The 15678-nt window shown below is 36.4% G+C and overlaps 1 protein-coding gene across 3 annotated transcripts in view; it reads right to left on the bottom strand.

The window, feature by feature from the left end:
* Positions 1-1746: 1746 nt before the first annotated feature.
* The window catches only part of SGCE (sarcoglycan epsilon), a 67596-nt gene continuing 53664 nt past the window's right edge, over positions 1747-15678 (bottom strand). For 2 of the 3 annotated variants that reach the window (XM_068549983.1, XM_068549985.1), the window contains 3 exons: positions 14774-14962; positions 4776-4819; positions 1747-1967 (listed from right to left, as the gene is read on the bottom strand). In XM_068549983.1, the coding sequence (XP_068406084.1) occupies positions 1951-1967; positions 4776-4819; positions 14774-14962 (250 nt within the window). In that variant the 3' untranslated portion in view covers positions 1747-1950. The remainder of the gene's footprint in view (positions 1968-4775; positions 4820-14773; positions 14963-15678) is intronic. The other variant, XM_068549984.1, reaches the window with a different exon arrangement.

Below are 15678 nucleotides of genomic sequence, written 5' to 3'. Positions count from 1 at the left end.
TCTCTTCTATCATTGGTGTAGACCTACAGATGTGAACTTCCCCAAAGAGAGGTCATCATTTATTGAGGGGCCATGGAAAAAAGAAAAGTCACAAACTTTTAGGGGATATTTGGAATCTAGAGCTGAGTTTTCATGAGTTCCTGAAAGTGCAGACAACCATTGCAACTGGTTTTTTAGGGCAACAGCTTACTGAAAAAAGGTGTTCTAATTTAAGTTCACCATTGGGACCCCAAACTCACCATGTACTCATTTGCCCTCTATGAGGGTGCTTAGTTGGGAAAGAAATCCTCATCATGGGGCAGAATCCCCACATTTTTTTACCCATAAAGTAAGGGCTATTAAGGTAGCAACAACCACTGGGCAAGCTATTTGGACCCTCTTCCCTATCGAAATATTACGTCAGAGGCAAAATCACTTGTTTAGAGGGAACTGCAGAGATTAAGGCAATTATCAAAGATTTGTGAGATGCTGGCCAATGATTCTTATCCCCATTCAATTTCTCAATATGGTCAGTGTGAAAACCGATGCGAACTCCAACTGCATTTTCCAATCCCCACAGTAGACTCTTTCCTAGAACAGATGAATAACGTTCCTGACTCCTGATCTGCAGTTCCTGATTTGTGGATCCTGTATTACTGTGTTCCTGCTCATTTGGACTACCAGGAATAGTTTGATTTCACCTGGCAGGAGCAACAGTTTGTTAACTCTCCGCCCTGTGCCACAGTCTAGTCGCCGGGAGTTGTGGCAACATTTCCTTTCTCCTAGCACATGGCCCTGACCCAATACTTTTACAACCTCAAGCTGATCAATCCAGGAGAACAGCAAGTGGCAATACCCTAGCTGTCTTGGAAAAGAATATGAGGTAAATCTTTAAAATATCGAAGATCCCACATCCTCTGTTAAGTCCCAGGAAGGTGTGGCTGGGAGGGGGAGCTTCAATGTCAAGGACATGGTAGACTATTTCCCCGAAGTGGAAGACAAGTTGTACACAACACTAACAGGGAACCTTCTTGGATTCTGGAATCAGATCTGGATAGCATTTGTGTATCCTCTGACCAATTAATAGGTAACACAGATATCTGCCCAGAGCAGATTAAGAGAAGGTTTTCTAGTCTGCAACAAAAGCGGCCTGCTACTTGGCCTGATGACCACATTGATCCAGTAGCGTCCAAGACGCATGAAGCATGTATACCAACATGGTATAAGGAAACTCTGCTAAGCCTTGAAAGTAGTGTTACCACAGGGAAGCCTGGGGTTTTGGAGCTAATTCATGTCACCATCAGCAGGTAACTATTCCCTTTTTGAGTAACAACTCCTGGCGTGCTTCTAAAACCAAATATCTGATTATAGAGTCAGGTTAAGTATGCAGTCTGGGCTGCCCTTCATGAACTGGGGATCATCAGATCCACAATCCAAAGGGCCACGTTTACTCTAAAACACTCCAACAAGTGGTATATAAAAGAACAAGCTTTACAGGCCACAAGGATAAAAGTATCAAGTAAATGGGTAGCTCACTTGGAACACAGAAGCATAGACATTTTATACATTACAGGAAGTGCCTAATAAAAATCTCATTAAATAAAGAATGAACACGCGAACCTGTTCCTAGCAATGAAAGATTCCTACTACACAGGAGGCAACCAAATACTCTCTGAAGTAAATTTTGCCAGACTTCAGGCTTCATTAATAATATTTATTTTAAAGATCACTTTTTATTGTAACAAATATAAAGTCATCAATGTTTTACAAATTGTCAAAAATGCCTTAAGTACCAAAAAAAATACATTAGTAAAATGAATGTTATATTGTATTATTTGGTATATACTTGACACTGTCAACATGCATACCATATGTCAGAAAAGCTCATGCATTATTGGAAGAGAGAAAAAATAAGATATAAGTGCTATATTGTCTGATTACAAATTCATTGCTTCGGTTAGTTTTCTTTCTTCAGGGATACCATTTACCTGCAATGTGTAAGAATGAATATGGGCATGAGTTAAGCATGGACACTTTTAGATTTGGAGCAAAACGAATTACTGCAAGGCGTAATTTTCTATCTTCTTAACATAATTTAAAAATAATTATGTTGCATTATTTCTCTGCATTTGGTTTTCAAAAAAAAAGGAAATTCTAAGTTAGTCCTCTCCTTCTTGGGTCAAAGCTACAATGTTTTGTATTTCTCAAAAGGCACGGCCTGAAAATTCCTCCCACAATAAACAAAAAGAATGAGTTTGACTGCAGGACGTATGACTGTACCTTTTAATCGTGGCTCTTTAGAAAATATCATGTGGTTTGGAAGGGCAGAGAAAATGAGAAAACCTGAAGGGGCATCAAAACTAACGGCTTGGGCCTGGTCCAAACGGTAGTGCTATTGTCAGCTCTTAACTGCTCTATTATCTCAGCTAGTGCTTAAGTCCAGGATTACAAGCCCAGCAGCTAGTTCATTTCTTAAACTTCTGATCATCTTTTAAAAGAAAACAACTAACTAAAGAAAACAAACTTCAAAATATACCCTCCCTTGACAAATTCCATATATCAAGCTGCAAACAAAATGACTTGATATCCATGGGACAAACCCTGTGCTTAAATTACCTTCATAAAGAAAACTGTGACATTAGCATAGTGCTTCGAGGTACTTGGAAAAAACAAATTATGAAAATCCTGCACAAATGTTGTTGCCTCTTTGCGATACTAGGATAACCAGGATAGAAGGACAGCAAAGCTGTTGTGCCCATGAAAATACATACATAGCACTGAATCCATGCATGTGCAGACAGAATGGAATAACTTATACATTGAGAAACAAACTTCATTTTTTCATTCACATGAACAGAATGGGAATAAGGAATGTAACCTGCCCATTTAGCTCTTCTCTTCAGGAGGTACGACTATTTGGTGTTACATTTATCAGAGGCAGAAACACAAAAATCTAATATCATAATTATAAAAGATGCCAGGCTGGTCTCTCTCCCTTTAGCACTTAGGTACTTTGGGGACTCATCGAAAACAAGAACAAGAAGAAAACAACCAAGAAGATACGGTGTACTTTAGTCAATAATACAGAAAATTACAGAAAAATATAAGAAAACAAGAAGGTAATAGGCTATAAGTGTTAACTAAAAAGGAGATGAAAGCTTTCCTGACTCAAGCAAAATGCTTGTTCCCCAAAACCTGTCTTAGAAAAATAACTTAGAAAATTATGTTGAACAACCTAAAATCCCCCTAGGGAAATTCTTTGGCTCGTATAACATTTGCTCAGGCAGAAATTGTCTTTGTATTTGGAAACGGTGCCTATTATAAACTGTAGCAAGCTAACAAGTCTACTTGCTAAAAATTTATACAACTATTAGGTAAATCTCCCTAACATCATCTACTTAGGTTTCCTTATTTCTCCCAATGGGAGGGGGGAGAAGTAAAATCTAGATTTTTTAAGTATTCGAAAGAACTATTTACTATTTTTCTAGATATTGTCTTCCTTCACTCCTTGTCTGAAATAATTAAGAATCAGAGGTAAGACATCTTAGGAGAGATGGAAGTCTATGAGGTTAATGAGGAAGAAGTTCTAGCATTTCCATTGAAGAAATATTCTTTTAAAATTTTACCTCTTTAAAAAAAGTCATGAAATTAGTGGTAGTAGGGATTCATTTATTTCTTTGCTCTTTAGACAACACATATTTACAGCAGTTTGTTCCTTCATTAATCTCCTGAATGCTCACAGTAGCACCACTGCATTAATATACTGAACAGTCTTGTTGAAACATGTTAGCATTTAATTAAAACAAGCAATCAAAATTGTGGGGGAAATTCTTGTAAACGTTTTTTCATAATTAAAATCTGATGAACAACTTCATTATACTTGCCTCAAATCTTTGAAAAGTTGTCAAACGAAAATCTCCTTAAATTCCCGAAAGCAGTAATAGAGAAGATAATTTTTTGAATGAAAACATGCAGTAATTTTCTATATGTGCCTAAAGTTTTTATGAGACTTACTTAATAGCTTCCCTACCACAATACCACTATTCATACTCAGAATTCCACATCCAACTTACATTTTTAAAACTTCTCTGGCTTTTCCAAAAGAGCTACAAAGGCACTACTGGTTGCTCGGCAATTAGAACTAGGAATCAACCACTAATTAGAAAACAATCATGAATAAGTTATCTACTTGGTACAGAGATGAATGAAATAATTGGCTGTGGAAATTTTTTAGGGACACTTGAAAGAAATAAACTTAAAGAAAGCAAGTCTTAGGGAAACAGAATAGTCCAGGGAGAATTGCCCGCCATCTTGTTGTCAGCGGTCATGTTATAAGAGCTTTTTAAACGGCATTAAAACCAGACCAGCCATTTCTCATTTATCCCCCTGAAGCCTCAGTGATTAGTCACAATGGTTTCCTTTTGTAAGAGTCAGTTTCAAGCTGCTCACTTACTGAGACAAATCCTGGAAGCATCCAAGCTAAGAATCTTTCATACCAAGGGGAAGAATAGGGAGCTTCACTGAAGGAAGGGGATTTTATTCAGTCTTCCTTAATTAGACAGGACCTCCATGGATGCTTTTGCTGTAAGATCATTTACCCTGTGTTTATCACTCTTATGCCAATCTACACAATGATCTAAGCTATTATTCTGAGGTTCTAACTCTGATTAAGGAATGACACAACTGTTTTGCCTTACTTGGTGAAGCTAAAGCTTCCTAAATTATCTAGTAGTATAATTATCTTTTGATCTATTAGCTCCGTTCATAAACATGAACTTATTACTTTTTGTACTCACCTGTAGTCTGCTGTTGGGGAATCTGAGTCTGATGTGGCAAGTTCCTAGAAATGATTAACATCCTTTAGTAAAACTGTATTTGTCCACACACATGTTAACAGAGAGCAGACACATTAGAATGAAAAACTTTATAGCTGGAAAGACCCCAGAAATCATCTAATCCAGCACAAACACAGCCCCCCACCTCTCATAAGTTCATGGATGAGGAAACTGAGGTCTGAGGAAGATGAATAATAACAATATTTGATAATATTCATGGAGTTTCTACTACATGTTATACTCTACCTCACAACAACATAGGAGGTAGGTATTATTTTTCTCAATTGACAGATGAGGAAATAGGCTTGGAAGTCCAAGGCTACGTAGCCAGGAAGTGGTGGATAAAGATGAGAACATAGGACTCCAGGGCTTGTGTCTGTAACCTGTACACTTTCAGATCCAGGTCTAGAACACATATACACACTCATAGAACAACATATATTACCATCTTCATTCACTGTGCCAAACCTGTGCTCCTCCATCCAAATCCCAGGGAATGACACTGGCTATCCACCCAACTGCACCAGTCAAAATATGGAAGTCATCATTGACTCTTCCCTCTAGTTCAGTTTCTGCAAGGAATCACTTGGGAATCCTTCATGATTCTCCTCAATCTCCTTTGAATCTGTTGCGTCTTCCCCATCTCCACTGCTACCTTGGTTGAAGCCATCATCATTTCTCATTTGGATCTCTGCAACTGATCTGAATTATTTCCTCATTCCCATTCTTGCTCCCTTATAATCCACTGTGCACATTGCTGTCAGATGATCTTCTGAGACACAAATCTGATTATGTCATTCAAATGAACACATTTCATTATTTCCTTATACCTACTGCAAATTAAGTTTCAAGTTTCTTAGTGTGATCTGGAAGGCCATCAATGTATCTGGTTCCTATGTGGAGCCCTCCCTGAACTTCTTGAAACAGAATCACCACCACCATGGCCACTATCATCTCTTGCCCCCAACCAGCTCCCAGTTATCCTTGCAAACTCAACCCAAAATTTGTTACAGTGGACTCATATTACTCCTATAATTTAAAAATATCCCACAAGGAACGTTAATTAAAATATTTAACTTATTATTTTTAATTAAAAGAGTAACATCTCAAGTACCACCTCTTCTATGCCTCCTCACTCTCTAAGCACCTCTTCCCCAATTAGGTTACCACTGAGCAGGCTTTCATACACAAGCTGACTGTCATTGTATTTCTCCTCACATAATGTTTAATTGCCCCAAAGGGCCTTAACAGTAAGAACCTTCCTATTTTGTTTAGTATCCCTAGCAGTAAGCAAGCAATAAATTATGTTTGGATGAATACATGCAAAAATGAAGATACTTACAAAGATTCACATAATACACATGTTTATTAACACTCATATTCACCCATTCATTTTCAGATTTTGATATGAAAATTAGTTTACAAAAATATACAATTTAGATTCTGTGTGGAAGAAATTCTAGGAGTCAGCCCCTTGCAACAGAGTAGGGCTTGATCCAAGCCAGGGATTTTCAAGGTTTTTTGTTTCTCTTCAGCAGTGGAATTCCTTTTAATTGAAATCCTAAGCAGAACTCTTGATGTACAAAAGAGATAAATGTGAGGTTGCCCGGGTTGAAACAAGGGAGCCAGGAATCCCGCCTGCTTTGTTTCCTTTGCCTCACATGCTGGCCCCTAAGGCATTGGTAAGAAACCTCCAAGAAACAAAGTTTGAAAACCGTTGATCTGAATCGTTTCAGCCAGACAAATATTATGCTCCAAATACAATGATCTAAACTGGAAAACAGTACATACTAAATACTGTTCAAACTCTTAAACTAATCCATAGGAATGTTAATGACTTCAAGTGATTTTTTTTTTAAGTTTGAGTTCCTTTTAAAATATATGGTTAAGGAAATAAAATCAATTCTAATTCAATTTGAGGAAGTTACTTAATAATTCATCTCAATAATTACATTCTTTTTTTGCTATTCCCTATCAGCCCTACTTATCCTTGTGTGGTCTCCGAGAGTATTTTCCTTGGTTTGTTTATTCTTTCAGTATTTCACACAATGTATTTATAGTGCTTTTGATCACGAAGTAAAAAGATTAATTTACAAACCACAGAAAGGAAATTAAGTTACAGATTTAAAGACGGGTGAACAAACATCTTTACTACCAAAGTCAAAATGCAATTTCATGGACATTTGGGAGGGAGATATGAGTTTTCTTTTAACTTCTCAGGCACAACTACGTTGGGTCTATTCTACATTAGAAACGAATACAGCACACCTTGCGTTTGCACGCATGCACGCACACACACACACACACGTCCTCATTTCCTATCATCTCTAGCTCTACCTGGCCTATTAATGGATTAAATCAATACATTTTGACAAAATAAAGATACCAAAGAGGACAAAGAGAGCCTTTCAAAAGCCCTAGATCAGGATAACCAAATTCAAAATCAATCTGTGAATGAAGTAGCTGGACCCCCCTCTCTCACTGGCCAGCCCACCCAACCCTTCTGTGGAACACAGTTTTAAAACCACGGATCAAAGTCAATCTACACCCTGTCATTTCTTCTCTAGCCTTCGTTGTTTTTTTCCCCTCTTTTGCTACAACTTTCTAAACAGCAATGGCCTTGGTTAGGTTTGAAGAGAAATGGTTAGTTGAGAAAGTGCCACACACAAATGAGCAAGAAATTTGGAGAAGTATGAGCAATTGTGTGTATTACACTGGTTTAGGGATTTACAAGTATCTGCAGTGAGTGTCCCAATTAAGTTTGTTAAGTTTGAACAATGTACATATGCTCCTCACATCTTCAACTGAAACTCAGATGAGTTACATACAAGTACAATGTGCGCAACAAGGTGCTCAGCAAAAAAGTATGTGGAGATTCAACATCCCCAGAGTCTCCAAGGTGCGCACACATGACTGATTTTGCGGTTGACCAAACTTGTGGCTACAAGTGAGCCTGTGAGTGTTAATGTACCTATGATGGGCATATTTGAAGCATGTATTCCATTTAAAGGTTGAAGGGAGGTACCTCATAAGAGCACTGCTTCAGGCATACTGGAAAAATGCCCACATTTGACTTTGCTATAGTTGAGCAGAGACTGCGGTAAGAAAATGGAAACCCTTCTATCTTTGGTGAAGGCAGGCTGCTAAAGGCAATTAGACAGGAGAGTCGGGGTTGACTTCAAACAGAAATCCTATAATCCTTCAAAGAAAGGACCTTTATAAAGTCATCAAACTATTTAGAATAATTAACTTATTAGTGGACTGGTGGAAAGATTATTATGCGTAAACTGAATTATGTAGAAAAAAGATTTACAAAAACTGTAATCCTCTAAATTATTAGCATTAATTTTTTTCTATTTTTACTACCATTAACTACAGGCATTTAAATAGAAAATTATGTAAATTAGCTATTGCACAAACTCTATCCTTTAAGAAAGCAAAGGTAATAACTTCCAAATTAATAAATAAGTGATTTGGGGGAGTACACAATTATTTATTATTTGTGCAACCATTTTAAAGTAATTTGACATTCTTGGATATCCTGTAGAGTAATTCTATGAGTAAGGTTGATGATTATCAACTCATTATATTCCTACTTGCTTGAAGACTCAAAAGCAAAGAAAGGTTAAGTGATTTGTATAAGGCCACAGAGTCCGTGCCAGAGTTGAAAACAAATGACATTAGTTTAGTTATGTGGAACACAAAACACTTCTTTTGAATTAGTATGGATTCATTTAACAATAAGAAATAGTAATATCTTTTTGGAACTTCTCAATTATCAGCAAAATTGACATTACCCAAACCTTGAATTTTCTACAAAATTTTTTCTACAAAAATGCTGATTTGGACCCTATGACTACTTTTACTAAGGAACCAGGCCATTATTTTGCTCAAAGAAGGAAGGAAGGACACAAAGAAACTGGAAACATCACCACAATTTTAAATTTCAAGATCTAATTTTAATTAAAATCAATGTAGAATATACATGGAATATAAAGAAGAAAGGAGAAATTAATTTATTTTAGGTTTTTTTCCCTACTTTTATAAAGCTGAAAGCAAGCCTACCACAGCTTTAAACTGAAGGAGTCCAAATCTCTAGAACCAAAATCCATCAGAGAGATACTGTATCTATCACTTTTAGTGTATACTCGCTGAATTTTTTTAAAAAGTCAATGGCTCTGAAATATCCTTGGCTGCTCCACCGACACTTCTCGTCAACAGGAAATCATTATCTTGATCTCCCAAAACAGTCTCTTCAACTGATACTAACTTCCATTGAAACCTAATTTTTTATTTATGGAATTTTACCATGAAGCTGGTTCTCACTATTACCCAAGGGAAGACAAATGGAAAAATACTTTAGATAAAAGCTAAAATGATTAGTTACTAAATATCTATAATTAGAAGACTTAACTCTACTTTTATACTTGTTAATTTGCAAAAGATTAAACACAACCTACTTCCTGTCTTCAGGGAGACCCAATCACCCTGGATTAAGTGTTATGTTTAGTATAATGAACAAGGAAAATTTTCGTATAGCCAATTAAAATCTTCCTAGAAAATGTTTGGGTACTTTCCCCTATTATTCCTTATATAAATTCCTCACTGAAGATGCCTCCCACTCGGGAAAAATCAATTGATACTGATGTTGGGATTAAAAAAAAAGAATAATGAAGAGGCAGGTCTACCCCCCTAAAAGACCACATAATACACTACAAATTAAAGAATAAATTATTTTTTAGAAAATTGAATATTTGGGATCCTCCAGTCAATGCTTCACATGAAATCGCAAAATGAGCACAGTTTCCAGGTGGTTTTTATCTTTTCAAGGTTTACCGTTTCTCTGTCCCATTCAGATATCATTTTCTAATCAGCACAAATCTCTCACTTCTCCACACCATCCTCCTCGGCAGTTTAAGGAAGTGTGAAAGTCTAGAGGCACAAAGCCCAACACCCTGCACTGTCCCCTTTCACGTTTTCTTTTGCACAGACCCCTCAGGGGGAATTAGGAGAAACTGTTCTCCCTTTAAAACTTCTCCCCCCCCCCTCCACAACAGAAATACTAGAAATACTGAATCCTAAAACGTAGGTTCTTTAAGTATTTAAAGCTGGGATTCCCAATGTTTTTTTCCTGCTCCACCATAATACATACGTCCACCAGCTTCCAAACTCCCAGAAGTAGGGCCCTGGGATCTGTACTGCAAAAGCCTCACAGGGGAGTGTAACGTGCAACTTGGTTTGGGAATAACCAGGCTAGACTACTATCTCTCAACATTCCTTTTAGGACCTAAACTTCTATGCCTTGAAATTTGACTTTCTTGATTTAAATCATTACAAAAGCTTATCTTTGAAGTACATCAGTCAAATCTGTATTATATTTTTGATGTTACATCTTTGGTCAAAAATGTAACCTCTAATCACAACAGTGATTCTTCAGGCAAAGCAAATTTACTTTTAAGAATTACTTTAGAATGTGATTTCTAGCAATGAATTGCAATAAGTCAGGGGACTGCCTATAGAGGCAAAAATTCTTCTTCCTATTAATGGTAACACGTATTCACTGAGCTACAAAGATAACAGATTAAGTACAGATGCAGACAGCCTGTCTATACTATGGGATGGGGGACACTCTACAGAAGACATGGCTAGTGTTCCTCAAGACTGTCAAGGTCATGGGAAGCAGGACGGTCTAAGAAACTGCCTAGAGCAGAAGAGACTAAAGAGATATGCCAATTATTGTGTCCTAGACAGAATCTTGGAGCAGAAGAAGGACATTGGGGGGAAAACTAGTGAAATCTGAAAAAAAAAAAAAAATCTGAAGTCTGGTTGATCGTAAAGCACCAATGTTGGTTTCTTAGTTGTGACAAACGTACTCCGGGACTGTACGATGTTAACGATGGGAGAAATGGGGTGGGGGAATCTCTGGGAACTCTGTATTATCTTTGTAACTTTTCTGTAGCTTGAAAATCATTCCAAAATTAAAAAGTTTATGAAACAATAAATACGTTAGCAAAGATCAAACTAAATTTGCTTTATATTTTTATATTATGTGATAATTTTAAAAGTCTGTCTATATTGTCTCTCTAATCTGAAAAGTAGAAGGAACACTGTACAAAATGAAATCCCCCCTTTCTAGCAGGTGTCCCGTCTCCTGGGCCTGCTCCAGTTTCCCTTTCCACTATCTGTTCAAGCAGGTGTCCCGTCTCCTGGGCCTGCTCCAGTTTCCCTTTCCACTATCTGTTCAATCACCTTGCCCATAACCTGAACCAGAAATCCTTCGAGGTCAATGACCACATTATCTATCCCTGACTTGATATCAAGATTGGTAAATAACCTAATCTCAGTTTTGACCTAATTTAGGTCTCTTATCCATATCTCGATTTTATCATCTGCAAATGATTAAACATTTTTTTACTGTCTAATTTAAGGTGCCAGTCTGGAGTCCTATGAAGCATTCTACCAAAAAGAAAAGATTACTGTGTAATTGATAAATAACTGTGGCAGCCTCCCATTACACAACTGTTACGAGTTCTCTAGACCTCGCTGTTACGAGGTTCACTATACCTCGTGGACTGACTTGTTTAAAAGACCCAAACAAATTTCTATGCAGCTTTGAAGGAAAGCTTTAAATGTTCTTGAGTCTTACTTAGAAGCCAACATAAACTTTCAGCCCTATTATGCCTGAATATTTCTGATGTCAAGTCTGAAGAATAAACACAAAATAATGTAGCAAGCCACATTATTTATGAATGATAAATTCAGTACAGTTAGTATGAATATGTGAAGATGCATGCCCTTTTAGAAAGGGTTATTTAATAAATAACAGGCAGCATTATCCAAGGATATACCTGGTTATCAAGTACTGTGATACCTCATCGAATATCTCATTTTAACATTGAGAATTCAGTTCGATCCAAATGACCAAAATATTTATGTATGTGTGTACTTGGGCTGAAATAAACCTTCAAAAACAGGGAAGGAGTAAAAGCTGAATTTGCATAAAGGACATTTGTGAATGAACCTGAAACAATAAATTCTCTATTATCTGGCATGGTTGGAAAATGAGGTTAATCACATATTCTGGCTTATAGGGAGTTACCATAGAGACCGTGCACATATTATCCATTTCCAAGAATAAAAGAAAGATAATATACACTCAACACTGAAACTACATTGAATGTAATTTAATTTTCCTCTGATGAGTCAGACGCACTTGATGATCTTGCAGTGCCTCAGAATAATCATTGTGAACATTGTCAATTATCTATGTACCCTATTTATATAGAAGTGCTAGTTAATGGACTTTTTCCATTAGCAGAAATCTGAATAATATAAAGGTTTTCTGGAATTAAAAATACATGTATGGTCAAAGTGTTGTAAGTTCAATAAAATAACCTATTGCATTTGCAAACAGAGAGATCTGATCAACATAAGGACAGTCTTGATGGGGTTATGGAAGGACCAGGAAGATGCATTTAGTTATAAACTAGATAGGAAATTTTATTTTGCTTGTATATTAGTAGCAAAACTGCAAAGTCCCAGTAACATAGAATCAAAATAAAATTTAAAGAGTTATCCTTATTCCCAACAAATATGGTTAGAAAGCATATCTAAAAAGTGACCCAGGCTTTTTTTCCTCCCTTAAAGTTTTATTGACTTAAAAATATATTCAAGTTCCCCTATTCATTATAATGAATATTCCTCTCCTCTAAAATTTGATAGCATTGTTATTTTGTCAATAGAAGATTTCCTAAACTGTGTTCTTTAAATAGAGTTACCTCTTCTAACCTTTTCCATGCTTTTCACAGAGCATATCAACACACTAAAGGCTCTGAGAACTCTTGTAGTTTAAACACAAAAACCAAAATATCCTGTTTCTCAAATGTATTTGACCATTTCATTTTTGAAAATATATATCAACCTTTGAAGAATAAATATCGACATTTCACTAGCATTCTTGGGTAAAGAATATAAGAAATGGAAGCCTTAAAGAATTCTTTAATTATTTTCATTTTGAAAATGAATGATAAGGCTGTTCATAATTTTCATCTAAAAAAAGACAGGAGAGATTGCTAAATCGTGAACTATTACAATATTCTTGAAATTTTCCTAATTTTTCTCATCAGTATCTAATAATCCTGGTAAAGTAGGTTTCATGATGACCCTCTAACCATCAGAGGACATAGAAATCCATCAGTTCCATTCAGTACAACTCAATTTTGTGAGACTTTAATATTTACATCCCTGATAGAATATTGTTTCGAAAACTCAAAATTTTAAATGTATGCAATTTTCCCTACTGCTAATGGAACTTGAATCAATTACACACAAACACACACACACATACATGCACACAAACACATACCTTGGTCTGTCCAACAGTAAGTACGTGTTGTTAGAGGACTTCAGGAAAATATTCATAATACTTTTAAGAGTCTCATGCTCTACCAAGCTAGCTGGGCGCGCCTTCACAATATTTTTAGATTGCCAAAGTATTTTGGACAAACTTATAGTCTGTCTATACTACTCATATTAATTACTGTTTAATCTTCAAATTACCACATGCACTTTACACAGTTGCAAAATAAGCATTTGCAATGGGAAAATGTACCCAATATGGCTCCCAAATAAATCTTTAATCAGGAAGAGGTTACTTTTATATCATATCCTAACGTGTGTGTGCGTGTGTGTGTGTGTGTGTGTGTGTGTGTGTGTGTTGGGGTGAGAGGGCCAGATTTTTTTGTATATCCATTGTATTTACAAAAGTAAACTGAAAAGGAGGAGGGTCTCAAAAGCAAACTGTGACTTCCTTGGGGAAACTGAATTTAACCCATTTTAACATATGGTTAAAAAAGAAAAGAACAGCCATGTTCTTAGAAATAAATGACACTTTTACCTACAGTTCCCTTATACCAAAACCGAGCTTCTAGACATACAACATGGGTTCTCAAGAGCAACTGGCCAATCTCCTCAACCAATCTCATCCACACCTACCCCTTACAAAGGCCTCTTCCAGGCTTTCTAACCATAGTCCTCCTAGCACTACAGAGAAGGTCTGTACTAATAAATTGTGTTTCTAGCCAAAATTGGAACTACTCATTTTGATATATAAGCAAATGACAAAAAACAAACAAACAAAAAAAACGCTGAAAACCCTGAGGCAAAAAATTTAGATTAAATACATCTGTGGTAATAACATTAAAAACAATAGGTTAACAGAACCAAACAATTCTAATAGTTCTAAAAAATAATCCATTTGTTATGCTTTAGGACATGCCTCTCTTTTCACAATTAACTCATCTTTGAGCAATCATATGTTAGTTTATTAGCAGTGCCAATTTCTTAAATATTAAGGTGAATGTCATCTTGTTTGGATTAGTGAAGGAAAAAAAGCGTTTCCTGAAAGTAATTCTATTTATTTGGATTAGCACCATGGGGTTGGGATCTACACTACCAGTATTTTGCTATTTTCTCCTCCAGTTATAAACAAATAAACAAATGCAACAACAATGAAGACGTCTGGTCTTGAAAGACATTAAGTAGATATAATCATGCATTAATAATTATGGTTCCAGGGGCTTCCCTGGTGGCGCAGTGGTCAAGAATCTGCCTGCCAATGCAGGGGACATGGGTTCGAGCCCTGGTCCAGGAAGATCCCACATGCCGTGGAGCAACTAAGCCCATGCGCCACAACTACTGAGCCTGTGCTCTAGAGTCCACGAGCCACAACTACTGAGCCCACGTGCCACAACTACTGAAGCCCGCATGCCTAGAGCCCATGCTCTGCAACAAGAGAAGCCACCGCAATAAGCCCGCACACCACAATGAAGAGCAGCCCCAGCTCGCCACAACTAGAGAAATGCCACACGCAGCAACGAAGACCCAACGCAGCCAAAAATAAATAAAAATTTTAAAAATAATAATGATAATAATAATTACGGTTCCAAGTGGATACTTACTGCTGTGTTTGCATCAACGGCATATTAGTGCTCTCATAACTGTCTGCGTGTAGAGGAGGTATGATTTCCCCAGTCACAGGGTGAAACACAGGAAGTGTTGACAGGGGCCATGCTATCTCTCTATTCTTGGACATGTCACGAAGTTCTTTGGTAGATTTCTGAATAGCACTATGATGGACCAGTTGGATGCTAGGTCAAAAAGAAATAAAACCACATATATTTAAGATCACATATTAGCCCCACAGGTCATCAGTTTGAAAAAGTTACGAAATCTTTTTTTCTTTTTAAAATAAGAAGACATTATTTAACTTTGGGCATTCTACAAGTTATTTCAGAAAAAGACACATTTCATATACTTTTAACATAACAAAACTGAAAATTAGAAACTAATTTTTAAATAAATGCATCTCTCATTAAACTAAGCTATAAAGCATTGTGTTACTATTACAGCCCTAGGCAGCAAACTACTATTCTATTTAATTTCTACGATTAAGATAAAACTACCATGGCTTTTATATTGTTGCTTCTGATGGGGCATTTATAAATACTCACATAAGTTTCATTTTATGGTAGGTTATTACTGTAGATTCAGGAAAACGTGTATGAAAGGTCTTTTCATCTGTTCTCTGGTTTATCGAAATGCAGATTGGGAAATCACATAATATAAATGGCAAGTTAATATTCTGAATCTGAAATATTTTAGTTTTAATTTTTATCTATAGAATCTTAGTTTCCACACGCTTTTTATTTTTAGTCTCACCCCTCCTAAATATCTCTATTTAGAAAGCAGCTTTCACGTTTATGAAATAAACTATGAAAGATGATGAACGGAAAAAAAAAAAGCATGACACACATGTATGGGGCATGACGAGCAACTGAGAAATGAAAAAGAAATGATAAAGAAA

This window comes from Eschrichtius robustus, chromosome 8 (genome assembly GCF_028021215.1).
Source record: "Eschrichtius robustus isolate mEscRob2 chromosome 8, mEscRob2.pri, whole genome shotgun sequence".
Taxonomy (NCBI): domain Eukaryota; kingdom Metazoa; phylum Chordata; class Mammalia; order Artiodactyla; family Eschrichtiidae; genus Eschrichtius; species Eschrichtius robustus.
This window is presented reverse-complemented; position numbering and strand designations above follow the sequence as displayed.